The 19,942-nt window shown below is 38.4% G+C and overlaps 3 protein-coding genes across 5 annotated transcripts; all 3 read right to left on the reverse strand.

The window, feature by feature from the left end:
- Window positions 1-544: 544 nt before the first annotated feature.
- On the reverse strand, window positions 545-7,686 carry LOC110839679 (uncharacterized). The gene is made up of 2 exons (XM_022084112.2): window positions 7,610-7,686; window positions 545-2,348 (listed from the first exon to the last, which is right to left on the reverse strand). The coding sequence occupies exon 2, from the start codon at window positions 2,346-2,348 to the stop codon at window positions 912-914; it is 1,437 nt and encodes a 478-aa protein (XP_021939804.2). The 5' UTR covers window positions 7,610-7,686; the 3' UTR covers window positions 545-911.
- Window positions 7,687-8,662: 976 nt separating this feature from the next.
- Window positions 8,663-12,172, reverse strand: LOC110839678 (uncharacterized). Its single transcript, XM_022084109.2, has 2 exons — window positions 12,033-12,172; window positions 8,663-10,779 (listed from the first exon to the last, which is right to left on the reverse strand). Exon 2 carries the CDS (start codon window positions 10,776-10,778, stop codon window positions 9,318-9,320), a length of 1,461 nt encoding a protein of 486 aa, XP_021939801.2. The 5' UTR covers window position 10,779; window positions 12,033-12,172; the 3' UTR covers window positions 8,663-9,317.
- A 1,979-nt stretch (window positions 12,173-14,151) lies between these two features.
- Window positions 14,152-19,750, reverse strand: LOC110839684 (uncharacterized). 3 transcript variants are annotated; one of them, XM_022084116.2, is made up of 3 exons: window positions 18,057-19,750; window positions 16,731-16,882; window positions 14,152-16,334 (listed from the first exon to the last, which is right to left on the reverse strand). In XM_022084116.2, the coding sequence occupies exons 2-3, from the start codon at window positions 16,742-16,744 to the stop codon at window positions 14,915-14,917; spliced, it is 1,434 nt and encodes a 477-aa protein (XP_021939808.2). In that variant the 5' UTR covers window positions 16,745-16,882; window positions 18,057-19,750; the 3' UTR covers window positions 14,152-14,914. The 3 variants fall into 3 exon arrangements, with proteins under 3 accessions (XP_021939808.2, XP_087212830.1, XP_021939809.2); XM_087356704.1 differs by lacking the exon at window positions 16,731-16,882 and having other exon boundaries at window positions 18,155-19,750; XM_022084117.2 differs by lacking the exon at window positions 16,731-16,882.
- Window positions 19,751-19,942: the final 192 nt, after the last annotated feature.

Genomic DNA, 19,942 nt, shown 5'->3' on the forward strand with positions numbered 1-19,942 from the left:
ATCCTTCTGGAGAATGACTACTAGGCAGACCAAGGAGTAGATGGTAGGATAACATCAAGATTGATCTTAGGGAGGTCGGCTGTGAGGATGGTAAATGGAATTGGCTCGGGATCGTGGCTGGTGGCGGGCTTTCCTATTGGACCCGCGGGTTCTGCTACCAGGAAGTTAATGTGCCCAAATGCCGATACAGTTAACGGTAGAATTTTTTTTATGCCCAATTCAAATTTATCTCCTTATCGATGGCAACTGTTTATGTTTTTATTATGAAACGTTTCTGTAGCAACGAAAGAAAAACACTAAAATACCTCGGTTCGCTTAACATTTGTAACTGATAAATTATTTCATGAACTGTGATTAAGAAGCGGCGAGATTATTATTGTTATCTTCTGCTATACGAAAATGTCAACTTGTCAAAACAGAATTCAAAGTTTAATTCATTTCATGCACATCTGCCATCTGTGAGGTACTATACAAGGCTCCACTGCAATGTAGTGACGTCACGCAGTTCAATTCTGTGCAAGGAGGGAAGCATAATGAGGGTACGTAGGCGCAATACAACACGTTTTTAATTTACTACACCCTTAACTTTTATTGAATAATACAAGATACGAGAAACACATAAGAAGTTACGTTATTTTTGTAAATTTAATAAGAATAAACATCATGAATATGCGACTTAAAAGTAGAATTTAGTTAAACACTGAAATACATGCATCAACTACGTTCATCGACCTCACCAGGAAGCTCATTTACAAAGAGTTCAAGTTCTGTGAATAGCTTTGCTATCTGCTGTGTGTTAAAACACATTCGCATATTCTTTCACTACATGCCTGGAATTTGAACATCAAAACATACACGAGTTAGTGAAATGATAAAAGTGATATTCTTGTACTTGGCTGCCAAATTATTACTTACGGAAAGATGTGTTGGTAGCCGAATTCCCTACCCGAACAAAATCTTCTGACAGTAACGACTTTCTCTTTAAATTCTACCTCGAGGGTTTTCCCCCAGAACAATTGCTCCATACGCCTATTATTATGGAAACGTTGCATAAGACTCTCGAGAAAAAACTCGTCGATCTCGTCGCTTAAGAACAACCTCGTCAGTTTTGGAAACCGAGTCAAAACGAAGTCTACGACGTGAAGATCGCTTATATTTATCTGAAGAAAATTAGCCCAATGAGTCGGTGGCGATGCCGGAACCCATAAGGTACCAGGCCTATTCCATTTCCTTGGCAAAATGAGGTGTTCCCTCTCTTTAAAGCAAAGATGTATGCACTTTACTTTGTAACAATTCTCTGTAATGAAATTGAAATCCGTGTCGACGACATCGATCAAATTTAGACACACTAGTCCATTCCCTTTTGCAATCAGAAAATCCTTTACAAGAACGAACCTGGAGTCCGACAGAGTAAACATCAATACCTTTTTGATTTCTGCCAGTGGTGTCAAGACGCAGTCTACTACGTGCGACAAGTATATGAAACAGAGGCTGCTGAATTGCGAGATTAAACTGATTGTCTGTGCCGAAGGGTTGGAACAGCCTATACGAATCAACTGTTGTGACCTATACAACGGGGGACGCGGTTTCTTGGATGTGCTTCCAGATATGTCAACCTCGGCGAATCTAGCCAGCAGGTGGTGCAATGCTTCTTGCGATATGGAATTCACTTCCAACAAATTCAGTTCTCGCAGACTGTTGAACTTCAAAAGATGATCAATAGCATTATCAGACAGCTCCGTGGAACAGCTAATATCCAAATGCGTTATATTCTTGCATTCATTGGCTAACGTCTCAATATCGCTGTCCGTGCAACTACGTGACATAAATTTCACTAACGACTCTCTAAGGGCACCCAATTCCAACAGAGCACATTCGGTTCTGTCTGCTGGACCAATTTTTACGTCCCAAGACTCCTCAAATAATGGCAATATCTTATAAAATAATTCACAGCTCTCAGGCTTATAAATATCGAGTAGATGTGGATGTGCAGGGCATCGGACTCCATCCAACGTTCTAACATACGGATGTAACAGAGATTTAACAAAAAATGGTGTTATTTCTTCGCAAGCGTCTCTGAATTCTGGATTGGCCATAATCTCACTGTAAGTTTTACACAGACGTCCTAGTAAGTAATTTGATATTAGTCTTCCATTGTAAGCTGGCAATCGTGCAAGATGTCTTTGCAGTTTGTTGCATGGTTCTTCGTAGTGGTGATATCTGTGATCATCACCTCTTGGTTCTGAAGGAGTCTGGATCAACTGCTTCATGATCTGCCTCACGTAATTTCCCAGAGCAATGTATGCCGTGTTTAACAGCGTATCAGGAGTAGTGCTGTAGTGCGGCATCTTGAAAAGTAATACACAAAATAAAATTAATTTCCACATTTCATTATTTTTCGTATGTTAAGGACGAGGTAGGATCTTAAACAGATATCTTTATCTTTCAACATATTCTGTCGTACGCACTATTTAACATCCACTGAGTACAGAAAATACGAAATCACGTGATATTGTAGCCGAGATGCGTGCCTGATTTTTGAAGCCGGGACCTCTCTCATATGTCAACATGTGCTAAACCAGGACGCAACAGAGATGGGTCACGAATATGAAGGGACCCCGAAGAGTTTGGTCGGCGGTCTGTCTTCGATAACTGAGCAATCTTTTCAGATCGAGACATTGGCGACTCACAACGTTTAGACTTTCTGTCCAGAATTAAAACCCAAATAATCGTTAACACAGGACAATGTCCACACGCGGACATTACCTGTAGCCCTGTTTCACCACAACAAGCAATTAGTGAAGGCCCGTTGTAAATTTACTACAATATAATATATAAATTCAAATTTCAGACATAAGTTGTGTAGAAAAACGAATTAAACTCCAACATCGAAAAACTAAGGACAATTATCAAACTAATTAAATTTCGTCTACATTATTCCAATCCTATAAATGGTTTATCAAAAATATTTACCATTATATCTTGGGTACACTATATCTTAACTGTTTTCTTGTATTAATATTTTCTCCTGGTACCCCATCAGCTTTCACTGGGTACCGTGATAACCCGCGCAAAATAATGGTGGTATATTCAGCCAATGAAATTTCGCGAATTCCTCGTTTAAAAATACCGAAAGGCCTGCGCACGAAGTCAAAGGATTGGAAATAAAGTTTTACACACTCTTACGTTCATAAAGTCGTGCTTTAATGACTTACCACCCGTTTGTACATTCAAAACAAACAAAAAAACAGAACTTCGCAGGACAGCTTATTCATGAGTCATTTTTTTCATTCTACGTTGCTTTCTGAATGCGTTTTTGTAGATACCGTGTGCTTTGCCAGAGGTAAAGATCAAAGTTAATACACTAATTAGACGCAAACCGTATTTTAAAACTTTGAAGTTCCTACAAATCCCCCTATGCGGAGAGGGATTTCGGGCGATTATTTACGATTGTGATATGTTTGTAAACTAATGGGCACATTTCATCGAATCCTACAAGAGCTTTTAGTTGTTTTAAAACGCGTAACGGCCTCGATATCTGGCCAAAATGAGTGGCAGACAGGGTAAATGCGTTTTTGTCACACTCGTAAAGGCCAGACAAGACTATTTCAAACTTTATTTCCTCAATTTGCTTTACTAAACGTCATTTGACAACAGGTTTCGGTGCACGAATGCTTCCGAATAAAATTTATTTACATTGCATATATAGTTCATAGCACAGATAAAGCATTTTTTCTTCTAATAAAAATATAAATTTACATAGTTAAGATCGTAATTTGCGGTCAACTACAATATTACAACAAAAATAATTACACAATAAACCATAAACTAAATTGCTTACGTGTATTTATAACAGATGATAATTCTTGGTTGGGTAAATTTTTCTGTGGGGTATGAGTTAGATAGGAGACAATCTTTTAGTGCTATCTTAAACTTCTTTTTATCGTAATTCAGATTTTCTATAGTGTGGGAGGGGGGGAGATTATTAGGTAGCTTAATTCCAGCATATTAATTTTGTTGTTGTTACAGAATATGATCGAAATTGGAAATTCTGGTACGCATTTCATACTTCGTAAGAATTATTACATCGTTCCGAGGGGAGTTACATGCGACGATGCATGCATAATAATACATTTTAATACTGAGGAAATCACACATCAAGTGCATTTGTGCTGTTAACAGATTAATAATTATAACGAACTCTTTCGTTACATGCACGGTGGGACGGCGCCATCTTGAACCATCATTTCTTTGTTCAACACTACGTTAGAGCAGGCTGGAAGACTCACAGTCGACCGGGGCAACCAGATTATTTAGCAGCTGAATTAACTTTCTTAACTTTATATAACCACGGTCACGTTTCAAAATCCTTTTGTTTTAAATTAGACGAAAATGAATGATTCATATGTCGGAACGTTAATTATGAAGTCGAATGTATCAAAATGATGTACTCGATCAACTGAAGTGAAACTAGTTTGTTAATTCCTTGCGTTAAAATCGGTAATTTGGTTCTTTTGACATCGCGAGAAGAAATGCTAGAAGGAAGTATAAAATGAAACGTAATTCTGGACGATTACCAATCCAGTTCGTTTAAATTCTCCTCCGGTAACGCACGCCGTCAAGCTATGAAATAAACCAATGACACGTTCTAAACCCTTCGTTGCTAATCACACGAGAAAAACGTACCGTTACGATCTCGACCCCCGATATTTCAAACAAGGCATGCCCATGGCTTGAAAATGAAGAATGGAACTGCTGCGAAAACATTCTAAGAAGCGGCTTACCTTCTGGTTAAATTGTTAACTGATCCCACAATACCAACTCCAGCAACAGCAGAAGAAGCACGGAAGTATCTGACTGATTGAATGAGTGAACTCCAACTGGATGGTCGATCTGGAGAGGAAAGAACAGCCCACATCTGCGCATGTCCTTCGAAGTAAATACAAAGGGATAAGAAGGGTGGGACCGGGAGGGGTGACAGATAAGGGTGCATTATACTATCCAAGTCATAAACATTATTTCCTAGTGGCAGTAAACTGTAGCTCAGTCATGGTTTTGGATTAGGTAGTATATAAGTTGGTTTTCCTTCAATGCGCCTGCAAGTTAGTGACGTAGGCAAAACGCATAGTTCCTTCCCGACTACTTTAACAACCAGCAGATCAGATGCAATTTTTGATTAACTTCAGGTACGAAAATTTATTCAACATGTAGTCGGGGCGAATCGGTGTGTTTTGCCAATGTCACTAAACTGCGGGAACAAGGAAAACAAACACAAGCAACATGTAAACAAAAGACTATCGAAATGGGAATCGAGACACAGAGATACGAAATACAGCCGTTGCAAAAATAAAATAAATATATGGACAGAACGTGTTTCATAACTTAACCTAACCGTGCCACCAATCTCATATCCTTTCGGTTCGCATGTAACGGATCTCGAGCGCACAGATTCGCCCCGAATACAATTCCTTGAATCCTCAAGGCTCGGTCCCAAATTAAAATATTTCTGGTTTCAGAAACAATTTTTATTTCGATTTCTGTCTTCTGGGTTGTTGTGCTGTGTAGTCTGGTCGATGTTTACCAACGTTTCAGAGGTCATACTGCCTCCATCATCAGGGCGATGACCACACAGCGCAACAACCCAGAAGACAGAAATCTTCATACTCACCGCTGTGAAAACCTCAAATCTTACAATTTTTATTTCTTTTAACGAGATGTTAAAAAGTACGCGAATTTTTAATCGAAACAAAACATGGCGGGCCGGATGCCAAGACGAGGAATTGGATATTATAGGCGGCAGTTAAGATGGCGATAAAAAAATGATTTTGTCCTCTGAATCCAAAGATCGTCTGCAAAATATTTAATAATTCAGTTCGTACCTCAAAGAAAACACGTGACCTCAATTTGGCCGGGGGGGGGGGGGACTGAGGAAAACTAAAGAAACACAGATTAGCCGATCTGTAAGCCTAGGTCTGAACCTGGAACCTACTGAATATTACGTACGAGCGGTACACATCTCGTTCAATAATCCACATAAATAGATGTTATTTTTCGTAAGTAAAATATTACGACCGAATAATTTAAACGGATGTGGGAAGAATTTATCGTGCCGTAATTTAAAACGATTTTCTGCATTTTCCTGGAGATACTGAGCAAAAACCACGAAAATGTCTTTGTGAATAACCGGTATCCGGATATTTTTCGACTCCGTGTCAACTACTGAGGTGGGGAGTAATAAAATAAATATTGATTGGTTTCAATGTGAAGTGTGCAAAGACAAGGCGGTTATGAATTAGTTTCAAGTAATGCAACTATTTGGATCGATTTAAGGAGAACAGAACGATTTATCGGGGCAGAGACGAAATGCTAAGAAAGGAGAAATCTAAAAAAGTCGATGGTTGCTATGGAGACGGCTGAAAAGGAAGGGGACACGGGAGATAGGGCAGCAATATGGAAGGCTTTCGCGGGAACTAAGTTTTGCTGAGGAACTGGATAGGAACGATAATGTTAAAACAGAAATCATTTTAAAATATCTATCATCGCGTAGCATTAGACCTTGTCGAAATATCACAAATTGTGCCGAGAAGTTATTTTGCTCCTACATAAATGTGTTAGATTACGCAGTCTTTCACCTCAGTGACTGAAAATGTACAGTTCTGTTCTGCTGTACGTGGCACTGACAGAAGGTCATTTGCAGTCATATTTTCTATCTGATTAAATTAACGCATACCTACATCTTCCAATCATAACTGGGAAAGAAATAGAAATTAAAATAGCAAATAGAATTCTTCAAAGATTGCTGCCTTCTGGGTTGTAGCGCCGTGTAGTCTGGTTAGAAATTTAAGAACGTTTCAGAAGTCCTTGGTGCTTCCATCATCGCCCTGATGATAGATGCAGTAAGGACCTCTGAAACGCTGGTAAATTTCAACCAGACTACACGGCGCTACAAATCACAAGAGACCCATCTTCTTACTCACAGCCATGAGGACCTCAAATGCTATAAGATATCAGGTTTTGTACAAGCAAAAAAAATAAAGTTAAATTATAAAATTAAACTCGTTAATTCACTGCGAGTTTCACATTTAATACACCAACTCCTGTGAAATTAACGTCCAGTTAGGTGTTACATAATCATGGTTTTGTATAGCACATACTTTTTTATGCTGTCTAGAAAACCATAATCTTTTGTGATTTGTATTTTATGAATTCATTTGTTTTCTCCACTGAGGTCGAAACGCGTTTGGCATTAGTGTCCTTCAAAGTGTAAACAGTTTTGTTCGTATGCATGATATATATTTGAACAAAAGAAAATGTTTTTGGCATAATGCCTGGTCACAATATTTATTATCTGCTATGCAAGTAGCTTTGTTACAATAAGGCAACATGCTTTCGAAACAGAAAGTTAAGATGAAATGTAATTCTGAAGAACGTAACATTTGATTTCTGTCCACCAGTCCCAATAATTTCAGTTTTAACCTCAAACATAAAAAAATTACGGTTTCAGATTTTCAAGGTGGCAAGTCCGAAGCAATATGCAACACAAAATTTCGTCAGTAGTTTACAAATCATCAATGGAAAATCAGTGAACGTATTCCAAGCAAATGCTTACCTTCTGCTTGAACGAGAGACCACTACAACCCACAAAGCTAACAAAGACAAACACCACACAAGAACCATCGACAAACAGCTGTGTTACCTCGAATGCTATTGGTGTACAATGTAGAACGCATTGTGCTGCCTCAGTGTCTCGTAATGACACGAACTCAAAGGTGATGTGGCGGAAACAGTAGCCCAGTCGGTATTAAGGTAAACTACTTTCACACACACCCCAACCCTACTTCCTCCAGTCTCCTCACGAGTAATTAAAACGCATTTCTTAATTTTTCCATGCGTGCTGTATGCACTGACCATCTACTGTATACCTCATTGTCTTCACCACGCTAACAACATTTGATAAATTAAGTAGATCCGCACCCCAAGACAATCTCGCGGTCTGAATTGGCAGCTCATTCTTTAGGCCAGCCTTCCGAAACGTCGGAACAACAAAATATATGCTAAGAAAGGAACAAGCTAGGAAAGCCGACGAGTCCGATGGATAAGACTGGACGTACGAACTGGCCACTGCAAACAGGAGGGTTAATGTGGAAGGCATTCGCGACTATGATTTATTTACGTTCCATACAAACTTCAATTGCCATTGCCAAAGATGTAAAACATATGTCATAGCAAGAATAAAATACTTATTTATAATACAAGTATTAATCTGTATAGTTAAGACCGTAATTTACAGTCAAGGAAACTTGTAGAATAAGACGCAATTAAACAGATGTTTAGTGGGATAAAAGGAGAAGAAAAACACGTTTTCAGTTATGGAAGAGGCATTTATGACTTGATAAAACATAAGTATATCTCAAATGTACAATTTTAGATTAATTAAAAATTAAATTAGATTAAATTTTATTGAGTTATCTCATAAATTGGATAAATAAAGTTATGAAACAGTATTAAATGTTTGATGGACTGATTGGAGTTGCGCAGTTTGCGTTTAGCTTTCCTGTTTAGTATTCGATGATGCTGTAATGTAAACACGCCTGTTTTCTGCTTAAATGTGTACGGAGTGACTCCGTTTGAAACGAAAAAAAATAATTAAAACATTATAATATTAGTAATAACGACTGCATTTTATTAAAATTTTCATCGAATGTACAATAAAACATGGAGTTAATAAAATAATCCCAAAATGGGATTTGTTCAAATCGGAAGCGACGATGGGCAGCGAAATGCTTCAATCTCTTTTCCAGAATTTGTGATGTGACTGGTTTGAATGCAGCAGCAATATCGTCCCTCGTATCTTGAATATCTGTTGGATGCTGACGCCAAAAAAAAAGTCTGGTGTGTTCAGGTCGGAAACAATTTCGTCTAACGGCGCACGATGATTTGGCACGTGGTATAACGCACATTTGTTTCCATTGACAAACACTGTAAAGACGTCCTGCGGATTGACACCATAGTCTCTTATCAGCCTTCGCAAAACTAGTTCAGTAGTCATATCACTTCTCAAAGACGAAGCCAGTCTCCAGAAATTCTCATCATCTCACGATATTTCTGTACACAGGACACACTTTACCTCTCCCGATGAACCCTCGTCACAGTTTGAAACTGCGCAGAACACTGAACCAAATACTGAAGTTCAATCTCGTACAGCAAGCAAGAAATTTATACACTTACCCCTCTCACCCCTCCACCCTTTCTTTTACCACTCGAATGCAGTTTCAACAATAAAATTATTGATTTTAAAGACGAGAGTGATGAATGACTTATAATTCGATTGCAACCCCCGGTGCCAAATTCGATAACACTATGTGGCTGATTTCTGTATTTCCGTCATCATAAAATACCTTGGAGGTGGCAATGTCTTCGCTGAACGTGATTTCTCCTTCGGTTCCCCAAAACAACGTTCGCAAGCGTGGAGTATACACACGACGAATGAAAAGTTGAAAAGTGACCGCAGTTAGATCCTTATGCAAGAACAATTTTGTAACGTATGGCACACAACAAAGTACATAAGCTTCAACTTCAAAACTCTCTATACTCAGTTCAAGAGTTGTAACACTCGGAAAGGTGAGATCAGACTCCTGATGGTTAAAACGCGCATTCCAATTCTCTGGTAATATGAGATGGCTAGTATCAGTATTGCAAATATGGAGGCAGTTTACTACAGGACACCACTGGCGAAGATACGTCAAATTCATGGATGTAACTTCCGTTAAGTTCAGACAAGTTAGTCGACTACCTACCCTTCGCAATAAATCTCTAACGTCCTCGAACCTAACCATACACAAAGCAAGCTCTGTTAAATTCATCAGATTGCTCAGTGGGCTCAAAGAAATGTTATGCACGCTGCTCAAAGAGAGCGACACGACGTTAGTAAAATACGAGATAGAGATGATGTCGTCAACTGTTGGCGCAGAACACCCAAAGACCCTCAAGAACTCTGCCCGTGGCGGCCTCAAGGAACGTTGACGCCTGATCGGCGGAACTACCACATTACGATCAAGGAGGTTGTCGAACAGAGTTCGCAGGGCACCAGGTGATATGAATCTTGCTTCAAATAAATTCAGCTCTTCCAGATGCGTAAACCTTAAAATCTGTTCGACAACCCCATCTGACAAAGCTGTAGATAAGCTAATGTCCAGGCACTTAAGTTTCCTGCAGCAGTCGGCAAGGACTTGTACGTCTCTGTCCTCACAACTGCGTGAAGAAAATTTCTGTAATGTGTCTGCAAAGCTTCTAACTTCCAATCTCATACGTGGTGTCCTATTTGCAACTCCTATGCCAAGCTCCGTGAGCCCCTGCAACATCGGCAACGTCTTATATATTAAATCGCAAATTCTAATTTTATAAAATCCCGATATCTTTGGATGATGAGAAAAACGAATGCAATCAAGTTTCTTCACATTCGGATGCATCAAAGATTTAAGGACCAGGGGCGCTATTTCCTCGCAGGCGTCTCTGAAATTTCCATCCGCTACCAGAGTAGCATATTCTTTATTTACGTGTCCAATCAACACATAGGTGAAGTCCTCGACTTGGTCCGTCGGCAGCCATCTAAGAAGTTCCTCGAGACGCCCGCAAGCAGCCTGATAGTCAAGATTCTGCATAAAGGCGCCTTCATGTGTACATCTCTCGATCATACGCCTCATTACCACTGCTACGCACTTCCCCAGTGCATCGAGTGACAAGCTGGCAAGCAAATCGGGATTAGTTATAAGCGGCATGCTGAAAAAATTAAAAAATTGTAATGTACAGATTTATTTATTTCGTGTAAGTAATAAATAAGCCTGCTACTGATAGCAGATTTTCTCGTGGACCAACTCACGCACTCAATAGTCGCATTTGCGAAAAGACACAACTTCCCTCGTGTTACATGAATTTTTTCTTTTCGTTCTTGAAATCAACTAAAATTGAACACAACTTGGATTAAAATAGGCTAACTTTAATATTGGCATTTTCTTGTGTCTAAAAGTCGAAATTCATTTAATTAGCCGTCATACTGCAATATTTTTTCCCTTTTATCTCTGAATATTCTATCCGACCATCTTTATGTTTACATAATCGCTTGCCCCTGATATCGACAGTGTTATACTCAGAACCAAGTTTGGACTTTCCACCCCCGTGTATGTACGCTAACATATTGTATACAGATAAATCTGTAGAATTAGAACGTGACACGTAAGGAAAATAATGAAAGTCCTTCCGACCTTAACAGGACTGTTCACCCTTCAATAAATTCTACATTAGATTTAGTTCATTGAATTCGATCTGTAATCTGTAATTTTAAACATATTTAGGAAAGTGCCTTGGATATCTAAGTACCTAACTAATAAAGTAATGTAACAATTTCAATGTCCATGCTTACAACCTCATATTCTAATTTGTCTCTACAAGCCAACTGGTTACACGTGTATAAAACAAAACACAGGAACATTTGATTACAGCCTTCGCAAGTATCTCATTGTTTCAAAACACATAACAGATCTGACATCTGGCCATAATGACATTCAGAACAATTCCAAATATTCAGATAATTATAATAAGAAAATCGTTTGATTGGATGGGAAATAGTGAAGTTGAACGCATTATGCACTCGACCACGTGTGCTAAATTAATATGTTGTAAACTCCTTGTATTAAAACTGGCTGAATAATTATTAACTCGAGGGTAAATTATCACAGCCCAGTAGGTATTATCCTAACATTTCCGAAGTAAATGCATGTTTTATGATAAGATAAACGCAATCTGCAATGGCAATTTTCTAATCGAATCGGCTTATAATGCATATCGGTAGGATAAGTCACACAGTAAATTTTGTAACAATTCTAAAATCCTAGTCATGAATCGTACAAAAGAGAAGATTTTTGATTAAATTCCTCCAAATCTACCATTTTAAACATTCTGAACTTTTATCGGTAAAGATGAAGAAATTAAATAATGGAATGGAATGGAAAGGGCCATTTTGAGAAGCTGCTTACCTTCTGGTCGATCCGTTAGATTGTCTGTCCAAAGCAGAAGAAGGCTGACAAGTGACTGACTTGAAGGACTAGACCCAACCAACTAGTCTGAAGAATTAGAAGAATATCACGTAATAGCCGGAAAGTCGAATGAAATCTTATACCAACTTCCGGTACGAATAAATGTGTCCAAAATTACATTTCAAAAGGTTCTGTCCCGAAATTAAGCTGAAAATTTTTCTTGTTTTCTTTCAGACACAAATGGCATTGTGGATTGTGTTTATACATGTTTAAAGAGGTATTAAAATACGTGATTTCGTTTTTTTCTAAACAAAAGAGGCGAGCGGAAACACGCGGCAGGCCTGATGATAAGGTAAGGAATCGAACGTGATTGGTAGTAATAAAAACGACAAAACTCCATGTTTTTAATCTCGTCCCCCGTGAAACAAAGTAAAGATTAAATTATAGAAGGCTGTAATTTTTCATGTTGTTCTGTGTGGCCAAAACTCAGCTTGTGTTTAAAAGGAGGGCGCTGACCTCAGTACTTGGACCAAGGGACGGAAAGTGCCAGAAGCCTGGGGAAAACACAGTGAAACGCTTTGTATTGTTTAGAAAACGATATAATATTATAATTACCTTCAGTTAGTACTCAAGGACAAACAGATTCAGTACACTTTGATCTTACTAAAGCATTTGACTTAGTCCCTCATAATATTCTTCTTAGGAAACTTTGGACTATCACCCAGTTATGTTGACTTGTTCCATGGTTATCTTTCTGACAGGCAATCTTTTGTTCGTGTATCAGGAACTCTTTCGTATCCTTATCGTGTGAAGTGTGGAGTGCCTCAGGGTTCCACCCTAGGCCCCTTACTTTTTAATATATTCATTAATGACATCTGCGACTCCATACATAACTCACAGAACCTTTTACTTTCTGATGACTTGAAGATATATCGGAGTATTAGCGATGTTGATGACTGCAAACTCTTGCAGGACGACATCCATTCAGTGCAAAATTGGTGTCTTGTGAATGGGATGCAACTTAATTTAAGTAAAACGACTGTTATAACATTCACCCGGAAGACAAACAGTATTTACTTTAATTACAAATTGTGTAACAATCTGGTGGCACGCTCCCATTGTGTTAAAGATCTCTGTGTTCTACTGGACTGTAAGCTTTATTTTCACCAACATATCAACTACATATTCTCACAAGGCTTAAAAAAGCTTGGCTTGATTCGGTACATTACTTCTTCCTTCTCCTCTGAAGATGCCTTTTGGTTTTGTACAGTACTTTAGTCCGTTCTAAAATTGAGTATGCTTCCGTTGTTTGGAACTCTATTACTAATACTGATTCCTTTAAATTGGAAAGGATTCAAAGGAAATTTGTAGCCCTATGTTACGCTAGATTCTTTAATGGCGTTTGTAGCTATAATTATGATGAAATATTAGTCAGATTAAATTTCTTATCGTTACATTTAAGGAGGAGGCTTTTGGATGCGCTTTTCCTCGTGAATGTTTTTAAAGGCAAAATTAGTTGCTCGTCTGTTTTTGATACAGTTAGTCTCTGCATACCTACTAGGTCTATCAGAGACTACTCTACCTTTACTGTACAACGTAATTTCAAGGCCAGTCCCTCTGCAGATGTGTTTCTGGTGCCAATGCAGTCTGAAGGAGCATCGACATCTTTAACAAAGATCTTATCGCCAATTACATTTTTGTGAAAATACGTAAAGTTCTATTCGATGTAATGAGTGCTTTGAGGGTGCAAATACATTCTACCCCATGAGTCATACATGTATGTCTCGCAGCTGTTTTGCTTCTTTGCTTGTTTAAATATTCATGATTCATTCGACGACTTTGTCAGTGCGGATGTCTATACACACGTCAGTATTAGGATGATGACTGAATATCGTTAATAAATTGGAAGTAAAATGTAAGGGAACTGCCGCGTTATGTAATTGGGTTCACCCATAAAGAGCCTGTGTCCCACCTGCACCAAATAAAATTAAAATAAATAATGCTGTGAGAAGTTTTCTTTCCCTAACAATCTATTTCTTCATTTTCTAGTTAAGAAATTATTACTTTGAGGTTAAACAGGCAATCAGGTTATATGAAAAATGGTTTCTAAAGACGACAATAAAATTACTTTTCCTTTATTTTAAAAGTGCTAATCCGTGTCACAGAAAAACTCACAATAATCTATCACAGCCATTAGATGTACAATGGTTACACTACGTAAAGATGGCAATATCACACATATGTGAATCAGAAACAACATATAACGCCGGTTCTCCCAGGCTTACAGCACAGCAAGATCGCAGACTGATGGCAGATCACATGGACTAAACACATGGAAAAGTTTCGTACCATACTGGGTCATATCATAAAAATGACAAGAAAACTAAAATGATTAAAAGTTAATTTTAATACAAATTTATCAAAATTACTGGTATTACAAAGACACTGTTACGTGTATATAACATCTTTTTCTCATAAAATGTTATGTATTTTAAGGATACAACACACAGCCAACTCCAAACAAGGGCTCACAGGCCAAAAACAGTCAGGTTTTAAAATGCAATAATTTTATGATACAGTAGATTTGAATGGGTTATACGAGTTTACTCTGTAATTTGTAAAAAATCTCCTGTCATAAGACTCTTCAGATTAAACCTCTTATACCATCAGAGGTAACAGCACATGACAATATTTTAAAATATCCTTAAAACAAAAGTCGAATAAGACTTGTTCATCTATACGTACGTGCATGCACTGTGCTCCTCAACTTCAAGTAAACATTAATATACTCATTAAAAGGTTAAAAACAGACAACCCGAGCTTCCATATACGGCATTAAGAACATAAAAATTCTTAAAGATTGTTTCTTCCCATCAAGAGAATCAAGATACCCGGATTTGTGCCGAATGAACTGAGATCCTTTCTTCGTTAAACCTGGTAATAATTGCTTGTTCTCCAGAAAATTCAACAACAGTGTGATTTCCCCAGTAGAATTGACGTAAGTGTCTCAACTGTTTCCGTTGAAGAATGTCTTTAAATAAACCCTTGCTTCCATCATGTATTATGTACAGCCTTCTGACATTCACAAATCGAGACAAAATATATTCAGCAACGCCAGGTTTATAAAAAGCAAGCTGGAGACACTGAACAGACTGAAATACTGGCAGAGGAACTCTCTCAAAGTACGCTATTAATGTCGATTCTGACTGATGACACAGTCCCCTGTGAAAACTAATATGCAGGCAATGCAACAGGGGGCAGTATTTACAAATGGATTTTAAATCCAAGACGGTATGCACGGTGATGTCCAGGTATTTCAACTGAAGCCCGATCACCCGAAGAACTTCTTCTGCAAGTTTTAATGGCACATAAGTGAGAGTGAAGTTTCTCAAATGAGCCAAGTGCTTCAGTTGGACCACGCTCAAAGATCGCACATTGCGAAGATAAAGCGATGTGAGATTTTGAAAGTTGTCGACAAGCAGATCTATGTGAGCCTTCAATGGATTGTCACATCCAAAACTCTTCAACAGCATAGACAGGCATACAGGATAATAATTTCCTGGGACTTCAGTTTTTGCAAGTGCAGTAAGTAATTCTGTCAAACCACTCTGGGATATGTATGTCCCGCACACGTTAAGTTCTTTCAGGTACTTGAACTTTGTAAGGAAGGGCAAACTTGCATTACTCACACGAAAAGAATTTGTCAGATCCAAGCTTACCAACTGCTTGCAGGATATTGAAAGAAATTCCACATCTTTATCGCTGCAATCCCACGATGAAAACTGCTCCAACTTCTCTGGGATATATGTAAGACTGTATTTACACTCAGTATTATTCCAAGCCCATCCTAACTTCAGAACTTTCAAGTTCTCCAGATTGGACAATGCGAAATAAACGAACTTGGATGCCCTTGGTTTGTAATAATCAATCAGTTTAGGATGTGAATTGATTTCTGAACATTCAAGTCGCATCACATCCGGATGTATGATGGCACACAATATTTCTGAAGCCACATATTCAACGGAAGAAACTCTCTCAGTTTTATACAATTTATGGTAAGTTTGATCGAGATGTCTCAGTAGCTTGATGGTCACATCATTAGCGAGAATGGGTGGCACCGTTCTCACAATCATCTCTTGCAACTGGCGACAGGCTTCCTGCACGTAGTGTTTTTTCATCAACACTGCATCTGTGCACGAGAGAAAGTACCTCACAAGTCGTATTAACAACTGTGACACACATTTTCCAAATGCATCAACTGCAAGGTTACAGAGTCGATCAGGATAATTAAACACCTCCATGCTGGAAGTAAATATCACAAAAATATGTAAATATTATTTTATTACAACAACAAACTTTATTAAATTAGTGTAAAATCAAAACTGGATAATCCAAAGTCAAATGATATTGATTTCCAGTAACAGTCACGTGTAAGACAATAATTCTGGAAATGAATTTTAAAGTTCATTAATGTCGTCTTTACACGACACAAACATTTCTTCATGTCTCATACGTAACACGTCACAGGTTTTAGACTGATTGATCCCATCAACATATAAGACATGAAATATTTGTGTGTTGAGTAAATTCAATTCAATTCATTAATAAACTTATAAACTTTCATTCATAATAAGACAATCCTGCACAATTTGGAAATGAGGTTTAAAAGCCGGATGAGTGATGGTCAGGCCAACTTACACTTTGTATTCCATACGAACACAAATGTCAGGATGACTCAGAATAGTATCAGATTCGAAATAGAAACCGCTTGAATGAGTCCAGCAGCTTATAATGGATTACCCAACTTGTCTTGATTATTATTACTATTTGCTGACTCTATCATTATCGCCCTGAAACGTCAGTAAACTTTTATCACATTACGCAGCGCAAATGTAAGGTAATCTATTAATCTAAACAAATATCTGTGTCGCTTTCATCCTGCAAAATAGATGTTATTCCAAGGGCAATTACTGCATTCTCCATTTTTATTTCTGGATTTCTTTTGTTTTCTCCTACTCCATCGTATTCCTCTCCTTTCCGTTTAACAAAGCTTTAGATGGGAGTCTAAAGGCTAGTTTACACGGAGACACTACGTTTCAAAATCTGGTAGATGTTGAACAACGTTTCAGCCCACAAGACAGCCATCTTCGTGCTCACGGCAGTCAAAAACTCGAATCCTAGTTTCGCAGTAAAGTTTCAAAACTACATTTTAATTCTCTACGCACGCTCCATACAGAGTGGCGACACTAAAAACGAAATTATTCGCTTTCAGCCCTTTCCAACTTCAGGAACACAAAACCAAAAATTTCATGATATTTTAAAAATTGTATTTTCTTTGAAATGTCGAAAGCTGTTGTCATGAAGTGAGGAAATGGATTCCTGGACGTTTACATGACTACGACAATATACTTAAGAACAAAACAATACGTCAGCAAAGTTGCTGAATCTCCAACTACGATATTCTTTGTCCATTCCCGGGCCCAAGCACATTTCTTCTTAATATGTGCAGTTTTCAAGCACAAAGTTAGCATCTCCGCCACAAATTGAAAACCCATTTTTAAAATCAAAGTCGATTACAAAATGCCAAGACATGTCTCGAAACAACACTGTAGAACCTTTGCTTACTTCGGCGAATCTCGATTTTCAAACCTACTGTCTCCATGTAAACCAGACATAAGGAAACAATTTTCTTCCCTTCATTTACCGGGCCCCTAAATAATGGGTCTTTTACACACGTTCAGAATATCACAATATTATAAATACCAGCGCATTGCTGTCATCGTGGTTAAACACGACGACCCCCATTCTCCTACCTGCTTGTGAAATTAACCACGCACCTACACCCTCTGTCTGCATGGCTTAGTTAAGCCCCAGGGAAAATATTACCTTCATCTTCCAAAAAATACATTTTTAAGCATTGCCACTATGAATCACACCCTACTCATTTATTCGAAATGTCTATATGAACGGAAACATTTTCGTATCAACACTAGGCCTTTTGTACACGTTAAATCTTAAACTCACCTTTTTGTTAAATAAATTTAAAACAACGTGTGACCACAGTATACACACTTAAATCCAACCACAACACTACACGACTGAAATTAATGTTTCCAACTTACATTCCACTGAACTCACGGAATGCCTTCCTCTTACCCAAGCACTGGTAGGTTGTTATCTGTCCTGATGGTAAACAGATACAGGAGCAAACCCTGAGCCACAGTGCTGCCAACACACGAGCGACGACACGGCAGCTCGAAAGTTGATAATTGATTGGAAATAATACGGAGGTGGTCGTGACCTAATCTAGCTCGGCGTGGAGATGGCAATTAGCGTCGTGCATTCTGGTAGATATTAAGTTTCATTTCAGAGGAATTTACTTCCTCCATTGTCAGGGTGAAGAATATTCCGCGCGCCCCGAAGGGTTGCGGTAGAATAACATAACCTGCATTATGACCAAGTTGTATACAGCCTTTCTTCCCACAGCTTACTGATCGCCCTGATAATGGAAGCAGGAAGCGCCTCAGAAACATCGGTCAGTATCTAGCAGAGTACACGGTGCTAAAAAAACCATCTTCTACTCGTCGCCGTAAAAACGCCAAACCTCACCTACTATATAGCACATACATTTGCCTGGAGACGAGGAAAACCACGATATGTGCCATGGCTGCTTGTTCCCAGGCCAAGATTTGAATTCGGGACCTCCCACTGACGAATGCTAGCCACTCGGCTGCGACGTTGAGTACGGAATCATCTAACTATAAACTTTCCACCATAAAAAAATGGCTTACTTTCTGAGAGTTGAGGTTTTCATAACAACAGAAATTTTGATTGTGGTTTTCTGTTATGACAGTCTTGCAAGTCATTACCGTTTCAGGGATCATGTCAAATCCACCCTGAAGATAGAGAACATTTTCTTTCAAAGCACTGGTAATCGCCTACACGGCGTCACAACCGAGAATACCAGTTACCAACTACAGTAAAACCCCTATATCTTGGACACCCCTTTATCCTGGAACTTGAACATTTTCATGCACTTAGCTTCAATACTTTTATGGGAAACATTTACAGTTAGTATTTTGTTATTTTGAATTTCTTACTGATGAATGCCTTCTACCTGAGGATTAGCTTATGGTTAAGGGTGTGAGAAACTGAACCCATCATTGGAATGCAGTGAAAGTGTATAGTTATTCTTTTGTTAAACCCTTCACAGTTTTAACTTTGTCAGTACAAAGTACAACTCGGGAGACAGTGGTAAACCCGCGTTATTAAGGGAGTGCATTAGAAAAATCGGTACAGTACTGGACGTACAGTATTGATAGACTATCGCCATTTAAGAGTATACATACTTATTTGACTATGCTACGATTGATTTTTACGGAAAAAGTAATAAATAATTAATTTGGCTTGCATTTTAATATAATTTTGAGTTCTGTGTGAAGGATAATTGATGAATTTTTTTTCGTTTTTGGCTACACTATGGCGGACATGAGGTACCCGCGTTATAGCGAACGGCGTTAAAGAGGGGTTGTACTGTACTGTGCTTGCAACTGAGTTAAACAGTGTTAACAGAAATTACAGTAGTTAGATTATGTAAGTAAGTAGATTGCATTGTCGGTAAACGTAAAGTATCGGTGCCCTTCCCTTTCAGCTTATCCATGCGAGTTTAATTTAGTGAAAACAAAATTTGTAAAAATTTAATTTACCCTTTTTGATTTTTGTTATCAGTAATTCCCTTTTTTTTGGGGGGGGGGGGGGGAGGGCTCCATAATACTCTACAATTACCACATTGTCATTACACCACAATTTGAAAAGATGCTTTTCTGTTTTCCCTCTATCCTGGACACCTCTGTAAGTTGGAAACATTATCGTGGAGCCGCAAGTGTCCAAGTTAGAGAGGTTTTACTGTA

Source organism: Zootermopsis nevadensis, unplaced genomic scaffold, assembly GCF_977971745.1.
Source record: "Zootermopsis nevadensis isolate Lab colony 2312 unplaced genomic scaffold, Znev_1.0 Znev_ptg000027l, whole genome shotgun sequence".
Lineage (NCBI taxonomy): Eukaryota > Metazoa > Arthropoda > Insecta > Blattodea > Termopsidae > Zootermopsis > Zootermopsis nevadensis.